The sequence below is a fragment of the Antechinus flavipes genome, chromosome 2 (assembly GCF_016432865.1).
Source record: "Antechinus flavipes isolate AdamAnt ecotype Samford, QLD, Australia chromosome 2, AdamAnt_v2, whole genome shotgun sequence".
NCBI lineage: Eukaryota > Metazoa > Chordata > Mammalia > Dasyuromorphia > Dasyuridae > Antechinus > Antechinus flavipes.
Genome location: NC_067399.1, coordinates 364,177,441 through 364,190,174, shown reverse-complemented (window position 1 = coordinate 364,190,174; position 12,734 = coordinate 364,177,441). Strand labels below are relative to the sequence as shown.

The 12,734-nt window shown below is 35.8% G+C and overlaps 1 protein-coding gene across 1 annotated transcript in view; it reads right to left on the bottom strand.

Moving 5' to 3' along the window:
* The window catches only part of FSTL4 (follistatin like 4), a 529,546-nt gene extending 517,587 nt beyond the window's left edge, over positions 1-11,959 (bottom strand). The window contains exon 1 of the mRNA XM_051973685.1: positions 11,956-11,959. Within this exon, the coding sequence (XP_051829645.1) occupies positions 11,956-11,959 (4 nt within the window). The remainder of the gene's footprint in view (positions 1-11,955) is intronic.
* Between the last annotated feature and the right edge of the window lie 775 nt (positions 11,960-12,734).

Genomic DNA, 12,734 nt, shown 5'->3' with positions numbered 1-12,734 from the left:
GCTAGGAAAATTGGAATATAATAGGACACAAACTATAGATGGACCAATATCTCACACTTTGTATGAAGATAAGATCAAAATGTGTCCATGAATTACATCATAACAAACCTGAAGAACAAAGAGTATTCTACCCCTTATATCTATGGGGAGGGAAAGAATTAATGACCAAAAAAAATTTTAGAACATTTGATCATGTAAAATTTTTTTAAATGTAAAATAAATAACTTTGATTATGTTAAATTAAAAGACTTTTATACAAACAAAATCAATGAAGCCATGATTAGAAGGAAAGCAAAAAACTGATAAATAATTTTAACTGCAAATAGATCTAATAAAGGTTTCATTTCTCAAATATATAAAGAACTGAGTCAAATTTATAAGAATACAGCAATTTCCCAATTGATGAATAGTCAAAATGATATGAGCAGGTAATTTTTAGATGAAGAAATCAAAGCTATTGCTAGGTATATGAAGAAGTGGTCTAAAATACTTTTGATTAAAGAAAAACAAAATAAAACAACTAAGAAGTTCCTCTTCAAACCTATCAGATTGGCTATTATGATAAAGAAAGGGAAAGTGATACCTTTTGAAGAGGATATCAGAAAAATTGGTAACTAATGCATTATTGGTGGAAATGTGAACTGATCCAACCATTCTGGAGAGCAATTTGCACTTATGCCCCAAAGCATCTATCCCAAAAGATCTGTACCCCAAAGAGATCATAAAAAAGAGAAAATGAGCTATATATGCAAATATATTGATAGCAGTCCTTTCCAAGGTAGCAAAATATTGGAAATTGAAGGGATGCCTAATATTTAGGAAATGACTAAACAAGCTGTGGTATTTTTTTTTAATTTTTATTTAATACTTACTTTATATTGACACTCGTTTCTGTTCCGATTTTTTTTTCCCTCCCTCCCTCCACCCCCAACCCTAGATGGCAAGCAGTCCTTTATATGTTGGATATGTTGCAGTATATCCTAGATACAATATATGTTTGCAGAACCGAACAGCTCTCTTGTTGCATAGGGAGAATTGGATTCAGAAGGTATAAATAACCCGGGAAGAAAAACAAAAATGCAGATAGTTCACATTCGTTTCCCAGTATTCTTTCTTTGGGTGTAGCTGCTTTTGTCCGTCATTTATCAATTGAAACTCAGGTCTCTTTGTCAAAGAAATCCACTTCCATCAAAATATGTCCTCATACAATATCGTTGTCGAAGTGTATAATGATCTCCTGGTTCTGCTCATTTCACTTAGCATCAGTCATGTAAGTCTCACCAGTCCTCTCTGTATTCATCCTGCTGGTCATTTCTTGCAGAACAATAATATTCCATAACATTCATATACCACAATTTACCCAGCCATTCTCCAATTGATGGGCATCCATTCATTTTCCAGTTTCTAGCCACTACAAACAGGGCTGCTACAAACATTTTGGCACATATAGGTCCCTTTCCCTTCTTTAGTATTTCTTTGGGATATAAGCCCAATAGAAACACTGCTGGATCAAAGGGTATGCACAATTTGATAATTTTTGGGGCATAATTCCAGATTGCTCTCCAGAATGGTTGGATTCGTTCACAACTCCACCAACAATGCATTAGTGTCCCAGTTTTCCCGCATCCCCTCCAACATTCATCATTATTTTTCCTGTCATCTTAGCCAATCTGACAGGTGTGTAGTGGTATCTCAGAGTTGTCTTAATTTGCATTTCTCTGATCAATAATGATTTAGAACACTCTTTCATATGAGTGGTAATAGTTTCAATTTCATCCTCTGAAAATTGTCTGTTCATATCCTTTGACCATTTATCAGTTGGAGAATGGCTTGATTTCTTATAAATTTGAGTCAGTTCTCTATATATTTTGGAAATGAGGCCTTTATCAGAACCTTTAACTGTGAAAATGTTTTCCCAGTTTGTTGCTTCCCTTCTAATCTTGTTTGCATTAGTTTTATTTGTACAAAGGCTTTTTAATTTGATGTAATCGAAATTTTCTATTTTGTGATCAGTAATGGTCTCTAGTTCATCTTTGGTCACAAATTTCTTTCTCCTCCACAAGTCTGAGAGATAAACTATTCTATGTTCCTCTAATTTATTTATAATCTCGTTCTTTATGCCTAGGTCATAGACCCATTTTGATCTTATCTTGGTATATGGTGTTAAGTGTGGGTCCATGCCTAATTTCTGCCATACTAATTTCCAATTATCCCAGCAGTTTTTATCAAATAATGAATTCTTTTCCCAGAAGTTAGGGGCTTTGGGTTTGTCAAACACTAGATTGCTATAATTGACTATTCTGTCTTGTGAACCTAGCCTTTTCCACTGATCCACTAATCTATTTCTTAGCCAATACCGAATGGTTTTGGTGACTGCTGCTTTATAATATAATTTTATATCAGATACAGCTAAGCCACCTTCATTTGATTTTTTTTTTCATTAATTCCCTTGAGATTCTCGACTTTTTATTTTTCCATATGAATTTTGTTGTTATTTTTTCTAGATCAATAAAATATTTTCTTGGAAGTCTGATTGGTATAGCACTAAATAAATAGATTAGTTTAGGGAGTATTGTCATCTTTATTATGTTCGCTCGGCCGATCCAAGAGCACTTAATATTTTTCCAATTATTTAAGTCTGACTTTATTTGTGTGGAGACTTTTTTATAATTTTGCTCATATAATTCCTGACTTTCCTTTGGTAGATAGATTTCCAAATATTTTATGGTATCAACAGTTATTCTGAATGGAATTTCTCTTTGTATCTCTTGCTGTTGGGTTTTGTTGGTGATGTATAAAAATGCTAAGGATTTATGGGGATTTATTTTGTAGCCAGCTACTTTGCTAAAATTATGAATTATTTCCAATAGCTTTTTAGTAGAATCTCTGGGGTTCTCTAGGTATACCATCATATCATCTGCAAAGAGTGATAGTTTGGTTTCCTCATTGCCTACTCTAATTCCTTTAATATCTTTCTCGACTCTTATTGCCGAGGCTAGTGTTTCTAATACAATATTAAATAATAATGGTGATAGGGGGCAGCCTTGCTTCACTCCATATCTTACTGGGAAAGGTTCCAGTTTTTCCCCATTGCATATGATGCTTACTGATGGTTTTAAATATATGCTCCTGACTATTTTAAGGAAAAGTCCATTTATTCCTATGCTCTCAAGTGTTTTTATTAGGAATGGATGTTGGATTTTATCAAATGCCTTTTCTGGATCTATTGAGATGATCATATGGTTTTTGTTTGGTTGGTTATTGATATAGTCAATTATGCTAATAGTTTTCCTAATATTGAACCAGCCCTGCATTCCTGGTATAAATCCTACTTGGTCATAGTGTATTATCCTGGTCACGATTTTCTGTAATCTTTTTGCTAATATTTTATTTAAGATTTTAGCATCAATATTCATTAGGGAGATTGGTCTATAATTTTCTTTCTCTGTTTTCAGCCTACCTGGTTTAGGTATCAGTACCATGTCTGTGTCATAAAAGGAGTTTGGTAGGACTCCTTCAATCCCTATTTTTTCAAATAGTTTATATAACATTGGAGTTAATTGTTTTTTTTTTTTTAATTTTTTATTTAATAATTACATTATATTGACACTCATTTCTGTTCCGATTTTTTTTTCCCCTCCCTCCCTCCACCCCCTCCCCTAGATGGCAAGCAGTCCTTTATATGTTGGATATGTTGCAGTATATCCTAGATACAATATATGTTTGCAGAACCGAACATTTCTCTTGTTGCGTAGGGAGAATTGGATTCAGAAGGTATAAATAATCCGGGAAGAAAAACAAAAATGCAGATAGTTCACATTCGTTTCCCAGTGTTCTTTCTTTGGGTGTAGCTGCTTTTGTCCGTCATTTATCAATTGAAACTCAGGTCTCTTTGTCAAAGAAATCCACTTCCATCAAAATATGTCCTCATACAATATCGTTGTCGAAGTGTATAATGATCTCCTGGTTCTGCTCATTTCACTTAGCATCAGTTCATGTAGGTCTCTCCAAGCCTCTCTGTATTCATCCTGCTGGTCATTTCTTACAGAACAATAATATTCCATAACATTCATATACCACAATTTACCCAGCCATTCTCCAATTGATGGGCATCCATTCATTTTCCAGTTTCTAGCCACTACAAACAGGGCTGCTACAAACATTTTGGCACATACAGGTCCCTTTCCCTTCTTTAGTATTTCTTTGGGATATAAGCCCAATAGAAACACTGCTGGATCAAAGGATATGTACATTTTGATAATTTTTTGGGCATAATTCCAGATTGCTCTCCAGAATGTTTGGATTCGTTCACAACTCCACCAACAATGCATTAGTGTCCAGGTTTTCCCGCATCCCCTCCAACATTCATCATTATTTTTTCCTGTCATCTTAGCCAATCTGACAGGTGTGTAGTGGTATCTCAGAGTTGTCTTAATTTGCATTTCTCTGATCAATAATGATTTGGAACACTCTTTCATATGAGTGGTAATAGTTTCAATCTCATCCTCTGAAAATTGTCTGTTCATATCCTTTGACCATTTATCAATTGGAGAATGGCTTGATTTCTTATAAATTTGAGTCAGTTCTCTATATATTTTGGAAATGAGGCCTTTATCAGAACCTTTAACTGTGAAAATGTTTTCCCAGTTTGTTGCTTCCCTTCTAATCTTGTTTGCATTAGTTTTATTTGTACAAAGGCTTTTTAATTTGATGTAATCGAAATTTTCTATTCTGTGATCAGTAATGGTCTCTAGTTCATCTTTGGTCACAAATTTCTTTCTCCTCCACAAGTCTGAGAGATAAACTATTCTATGTTCCTCTAATTTATTTATAATCTCGTTCTTTATGCCTAGGTCATAGACCCATTTTGATCTTATCTTGGTATATGGTGTTAAGTGTGGGTCCATGCCTAATTTCTGCCATACTAATTTCCAATTATCCCAGCAGTTTTTATCAAATAATGAATTCTTTTCCCAGAAGTTAGGGGCTTTGGGTTTGTCAAACACTAGATTGCTATAATTGACTATTCTGTCTTGTGAGCCTAGCCTTTTCCACTGATCCACTAATCTATTTCTTAGCCAATACCAAATGGTTTTGGTGACTGCTGCTTTATAATATAATTTTAGATCAGGTACAGCTAGGCCACCTTCATTTGATTTTTTTTTCATTAGTTCCCTTGAGATTCTCGACTTTTTATTGTTCCATATGAATTTTGTTGTTATTTTTTCTAGATCAATAAAATATTTTCTTGGAAGTCTGATTGGTATAGCACTAAATAAATAGATTAGTTTAGGGAGTATTGTCATCTTTATTATGTTCGCTCGGCCAATCCAAGAGCACTTAATATTTTTCCAATTATTTAAGTCTGACTTTATTTGTGTGGAGACTTTTTTATAATTTTGCTCATATAATTCCTGACTTTCCTTTGGTAGATAGATTCCCAAATATTTTATGATATCAACAGTTATTCTGAATGGAATTTCTCTTTGTATCTCTTGCTGTTGGGTTTTGTTGGTGATGTATAAAAATGCTGAGGATTTATGGGGATTTATTTTGTAGCCAGCTACTTTGCTAAAATTATGAATTATTTCCAATAGCTTTTTGGTAGAATCTCTGGGGTTCTCTAGGTATACCATCATATCATCTGCAAAGAGTGATAGTTTGGTTTCCTCATTGCCTACTCTAATTCCTTTTATATCTTTCTCGACTCTTATTGCCGAGGCTAGTGTTTCTAATACGATATTAAATAATAATGGTGATAGTGGGCAACCTTGCTTCACTCCAGATCTTACTGGGAAAGGTTCCAGTTTTTCCCCATTGCATATGATGCTTACTGATGGTTTTAAATATATGCTCCTGACTATTTTAAGGAAAAGTCCATTTATTCCTATGCTCTCAAGTGTTTTTATTAGGAATGGATGTTGGATTTTATCAAATGCTTTTTCTGCATCTATTGAGATGATCATGTGGTTTTTGTTTGTTTGGTTATTGATATAGTCAATTATGCTAATAGTTTTCCTAATATTGAACCAGCCCTGCATTCCTGGTATAAATCCTACTTGGTCATAGTGTATTATCCTGGTGACAATTTTCTGTAATCTTTTTGCTAATATTTTATTTAAGATTTTAGCATCAATATTCATTAGGGAGATTGGTCTATAATTTTCTTTCTCTGTTTTCAGCCTACCTGGTTTAGGTATCAGTACCATATCTGTGTCATAAAAGGAGTTTGGTAGGACTCCTTCAATCCCTATTTTTTCAAATAGTTTATATAACATTGGAGTTAATTGTTCTTTAAATGTTTGGTAGAATTCACATGTAAATCCATCTGGTCCTGGGGATTTTTTCTTAGGGAGTTGATTGATAGTTTGTTCTATTTCTTTTTCTGAGATGGGACTGTTTAGGATATTTACTTCTTCCTCTGTTAGTTTGGGCAAGCTGTATTTTTGGAGGTATTTTTCTATTTCATTTAAGTTGTCGAATTTATTGGCATAAAGTTGGGCAAAGTAACTCCTAATTATTGCTCTAATTTCCTCTTCGTTAGTGGTGAGTTCTCCCTTTTCATTTTTAAGACTAACAATTTGATTTTCCTCTTTCCTTTTTTGAATCAGATTTACTAAGGGTTTGTCTATTTTGTTGGTTTTTTCATAGAACCAACTCTTAGTTTTATTAATCAATTCAATAGTTTTTTTACTTTTAATTTTATTGATCTCACCTTTTATTTTTAAAATTTCAAGTTTAGTGTTTGACTGGGGGTTTTTAATTTGTTCCTTTTCTAGCATTTTTAATTGCAAACCCAATTCATTGACCTTCTCTTTTTCTATTTTATAAAAATAGGCCTCTAGAGATATGAAATTTCCCCTTATTACCGCTTTGGCTGCATCCCATACATTTTGGTATGATGTCTCATTATTATCGTTTTCTTGGGTGAAGTTATTAATTATGTCTATGATTTGCTGTTTCGCCCAATCATTCTTTAGTATGAGATTATTTAATTTCCAATTATTTTTTGGTCTACTTCCCCCTGGTTTTTTGTTGAATGTAATTTTCATTGCATCGTGGTCTGAAAAGGATGCATTTACTATTTCTGCCTTACTGCATTTGAGTTTGAGGTTTTTATGTCCTAATATATGGTCAATTTTTGTATAGGTTCCATGAACTGCTGAAAAGAAAGTGTATTCCTTTCTGTCTCCATTACATTTTCTCCAGAGATCTATCATATCTAACTTTTCTAGTATTCTATTTATTTCTTTGACTTCTTTCTCATTTATTTTGTGGTTTGATTTATCTAATTCTGAGAGTGCAAGGTTAAGATCTCCCACTATTATAGTTTTACTGTCTATTTCTTCTTGCAGCTCTCTTAGTTTCTCTTTTAAGAATTTAGATGCTACCCCACTTGGTGCATATATGTTTACTATAGATAGTGCTTCATTATCCATGCTACCCTTTAGCAAGATATAGTGTCCTTCCTTATCTCTTTTAATTAGATCAATTTTTGCTTTAGCTTGATCTGAGATCAGGATGGCTACCCCTGCTTTTTTGACTTCACCTGAAGCATAGTAGATTTTGCTCCAACCTTTTACCTTTAACCTGCATGTATCTCCCTGCTTCAGGTGTGTTTCCTATAAACAACATATTGTAGGATTCTGGCTTTTAATCCATTCTGCTAACCGCTTCCTCTTTATAGGGGAGTTTACCCCGTTCACGTTTATGGTTAGAATGACCAATTCTGTATTACTTGCCATCTTGTTAACCCCGGTTCATGCTTTTCTCCCTTCTTTCCCCTTTCCCTCCCTTCCCAGTATTAAGCTTGTGAGCACCACTTGCTTCTCACAGCCCTCCCTTTTTAGTATCCCTCCCCCCGCCTTAGAGTTCCTCCCCCTATCTTACCCCTTTCCCTCCCAGTTCCCGTATTCCCTTCCACTTAGCTTATTCCTTCCCTTTTCACTTTTCCCTTCTCACTTTTCAATGAGGTGGGAGAAGTTTCACCATAGATTGAATATGTCTTAAGATTTTTCACTTAAAGCCAATTCTGAAGGCAGTAAGATACCCACTATATTCATCCCCCTCCATTCTTTCTCTCAGATATAATAGGTTTCCTATGCCTCTTCATGAGATGTACTACCCCCACTTTACCCTTTTTCTGGTACAATGTCCTTTCCACATCAATTTCTAGAACAGGGTATACATGTATTCTTTATACATCTATATAGCCGAAATATAGTTCCCAAGATTAATCTTTACCTTTTTAGATTTCTCTTGAGTTCTATATTTGTAGATCAAACTTTTTGTTAAGTTCTGGCTTTTTCATCAGAAATAGATGAAATTCGCTTACTTCGTTGAATGTCCATCTTCTTCCCTGGAAAAAGATGCTCATTCTCGCTGGGTAAGTTATTTTTGGTTGCATACCAAGTTCCTTAGCCTTTCGGAATATCATATTCCAGGCCCTTCGATCTTTTAATGTGGATGCTGCCAGATCCTGGGTGATCCTTATTGTGGCTCCTTGATACTTGAATTGGGTTTTTCTAGCCACTTGCAATATTTTTTCCTTCATCTGAGGGTTCTGGCATTTGGCCACTATATTCCTTGGTGTTTTGATTTTAGGATCCCTTTCAGTGGGTGATCGATGAATCCTTTCAATGTTTATTTTTTTCCTCTGTTCCTATGACTTCTGGGCAGTTCTCTTTGATAATTTCCTGGAAAATAATGTCCAGGCTCTTTTTTTCATCATGTTTTTCTGGAAGTCCAATGATTCTCAGATTGTCTCTCCTGGATCTGTTTTCCAGGTCTGTTGTCTTCCCCAGAAGGTATTTCACATTTTTCTCCATTGTTTGATTTTTTTGGATTTGCTTGACTGATTCTTCTTGTCTCCTCGAGTCATTCAATTCCACTTGTTCAATTCTGATTTTCAGTGAAGTATTCTCTTCACTCACTTTTTTAAAATCTTTTTCTAATTGTCCAATTGAGTTCTTTTGTTCTGTGGAATTTTTTTCCATTTCGCCAATTTTGTTTTTTAGAGAGCTGTTTTCTGTTTCCAGTTCACTAATCCTATTTTTCAAGGATTTTACTTCTTTATGCACTCTCTCTTTAACTTTCTCCAGGCTCTTTTGCCAAGCCTCCCTCTCCTTTTCCCAAGCCTCACTCTGCTTTCCCCATTTTTCTTCTAGCTCCCTTGTGAGAGCCTTTTTAATCACTTCTATGAGGTTCATCTGTGCTGAGGAGCAGACGATCTCCTCCTTTGGGGAATCACCTGGGGACTGCCTGTTTTTAGTCTCCTCAGGATTTAGAGTCTGCTCTCTATCTGTGTAGAAGCTGTCAAGGGTTAAAGTCCTCTTCAGCTTCTTGCTCATTCTGTCTAATAATCAAAGACAAACTAGCAAAGAAAAACAGAAAAAACTGGAGTCTTTCTTTGGGGGAGGGGTTGGGTATGTTATCGAGCTTCCTCTACAGACTGCAGGGGGCAGCAGTGAGGCACTAGCAGGACTGTGTGCGCCTGCGCTCTGAGATCCCACAGCGTGCTGAGTCACTGTGGGGGGAGAATGAGGGGGTGGCCAGGTCCCGAGAGACTTCAGCTGTTTGGGGTTGTATTCTTCACCCCCGGTGTTTTTAGCTTCTCTGCTGGGCTGCTGACTTGCTGCCGGAGCAAAGTATCCAAACCTGTAGCGAAGCTCTCCCCGCAGAGACGGCCGCGATCACTCCCCACCCCCTCTCCAGTCTGCTCCCGTGCTCTCACTGCCGCTGCCCGCTGCCTGCGCCCGATCTAAAACCACCCCAGCCCTCCAGTAAAGACAGACCTTTCTTGGCGGATCTCAAGGATGGCTTCTCTTGGTAACTATTTGTGGGTTTTTTTTTCAGTCAAGCATTAATTCAGAGGCTTGTAATGAAATGGATAGTGAGAGAAAGCGTGGAGCTTATGCAGCTGTGAGCCTCCTCTCCACCATCTTAACCGGAAGACTCACAAGCTGTGCTATAATGAATGTACTGCAATACTATTATACAATCAGAAATGATAGACAAATTTCAAAAAAACCTGGAAAGACATCTATGAACTGATGCCAAGTAAAAGAAACAGAACTAGGAAAACAATGAACATGGTGTCAGCAACATTGAAATGATCGACTATGAATAACTCACCTCTTCTCAACAACACAAAGATCCAAGTCAAGTATAAAGGACTCATAAAGGGAAAATGCCATCTATATCCAGATCAAGAATTGACAGACTCTAAATACAGATCTTTTTCATATTTTTCTTTTGTTGTTTTTCTTCTTTCACAACTGTGACTAATATGGAAATAAGTTTTGCATGATAGCACATGTATAAACAATGTCAAACTGCCTACCATGTTTGGAAGAAGGGAAGAAAAGAAGAGAAGGCAAGAAATTTGGAAATCAAAATCTTGTAAAAATGAATGCTAAACATTTTCTTGACATGTAATGAAGGGAAAATTAAAAAGAAAACAAGATTTAAAAAGTGACCTAAAAAATTATTTCCTCTTAAAACCAGCAATTGGATTGGAGAGGAATGACTGTCTCTACAATTTCATTTTTTACATACATGTTTCCTTGTCACCTCATTGAACTACTGAAATAGTTTAGTACTTGGTATCCCTCTCTCAAGTCTTTCAATACTGCTGTTGCTCCTCAAAGAAGATGACAGACTAATGTTCCCAAAATACAGATTTGGCCATGACTCCATTCCTATTAAACAACAACAACAATAACCAATGCCAGAAACTTACTATCACTTACAGAATAAATATAAAATCTTCAATTTGGCATCCTGTCTCCTTAACATTGAAAAAAGACAAACTTTATTCTTCTAATTCTAAGATCCAATGAAAATGGGCTCAATGATAATCCTCAAAGAAAAATTTCTTTCTAAACTCTGGGCATTTTTACTTGTTGGACAACATAGCGGAAACTCTCTTCTTGCTCCTAACTTCTGCATTACTCAAGGCCAAATAAAAATCCCACCTATGATTTTGCTATTTTTGGTCATTCAAGTTCGTTGCCAAAGGGATATTTACCACTGATCTTGTATATACTTCATTTATACATAATTGTTTCCAAATCACCAACTCCTGAGAGCTCCTTTAGACCAGTCTGACTTTTCCTTGATAGCTTACCACAATGCCTAGCACATGGGAACTGCTTAATGCTTATGAATGATTAAAAGAAAAGGAGGAAGTAAAAGAAGGAGGAAGAAGAGTGAGAGGGAGGGAGAGAGATAGGGAAATAGAGGAGGATGAGATAGAGAGAAGAGACAGAAAGGTCATAATGATGATCCCAGTGGACTCAGGGATAAAGTTCTGAGCAATTATAGTAACTATTAGACAGGACTTTCCTTGTCAGGGCTTCTCAATTCCTGATCTTTGCAGAACTTTTGTATGAGCTCTTGCATTCTAAGGACATTTAGACATAAGGAGCAGAGGTAACAATTTCAAGTCACATGTTTAAAACCAGATATCTATGTAACCAGCAGCTCTACCTATAAGTCTCCTTTGTTTGCTACACCACAAATTGAGCTACTCTTGATCTTCCTGATTTCAACCTCTTTGAAATTATGAATCAACAGATTTCTTTGTCTAGAGATGGCAGGACCAGATCTAAATGTGGACTCCTGGGAACACTGTGCGGTTGAGATACCAAGATAACTGCAGCAGCAACAGGTCAAATAAAGGACCCTACTGAGTCCCCATGCTTTTGAGAGTTTGTAGTCTTTAGGAAAGAATAAAGCAAATATACCAACTCAAGAATCTTGTTAAGGTACACAAAGCCCTGCACTAGGGCTGCAGAAACCAACTAGAGAATCAGTTAACTGATTTTTTTTTTTCACAAAGGAGGCATCTGATTATCAATGCAAACACTACTCCCAAATCTTTTCCAGGTGAGACTAATGATCTATGTACTTTAAGCACCATGAGAGAAATCTACCTCAGCAAAAGGAACAAACGCATCCTGCACTCCATTCCCATCCTTCCCATAGTTCTTTTTTTTTTTTAAAGCTTTTTATTTTCAAAACAGACACATTTTTAATATTGACTCTTGCATAGCCTTGTGTTTCAGATGTTCCCCTCCTTCTCCCTACTCTCCTCCTTTAGAGGCAAGGAATCCAATAAAGTTATATATATTAAAATGTATGTGAAATGCCATTTGTGTAAACATATTTATGCAATTCTCTTGTTGTACAAGAAAAATCAGATAAAAAGAAAAGAAAATGAGTAAGAAAACAAATACAAGTGAACAACACCAAAAAGAGTGAGAATGTTATGTTAAAATCCACAGTCAGTTCCACAGTCCTTTCTCTGGGAGTAGACAGTTCTCTTCATAAGATCATTGGAACTGGCATCAATTATCTCATTGTTGAAAAGAGTTGTGTTCATCAGAATTGATTGTGTAATATTGATGTTGCTGTATACAATGATCTTCTGGTTCTGCTTATTTCACTTCACATCAGTTCACATAAGTCTCTGTAGACTTCTCCAAAATCATCCTCTTGATTGTTTCTTATAGAAATTCCATAACATTCATATACTATAACTTATTTAGCCATTCTCCAATTGATAGGCATCCGTTCAGTTTCCAGTCTCTTGCCACTATGAAAAGGGCTGCTACAAACATTTTTGCACATGTGGATCCATTTCCCTCCTTTAATGTCTCTTTGGGATACAAGGCCATTTAGAGACATGGCTGAATCAAAGGGTATGCACAGTTTGATAATTCTCTGGGCAT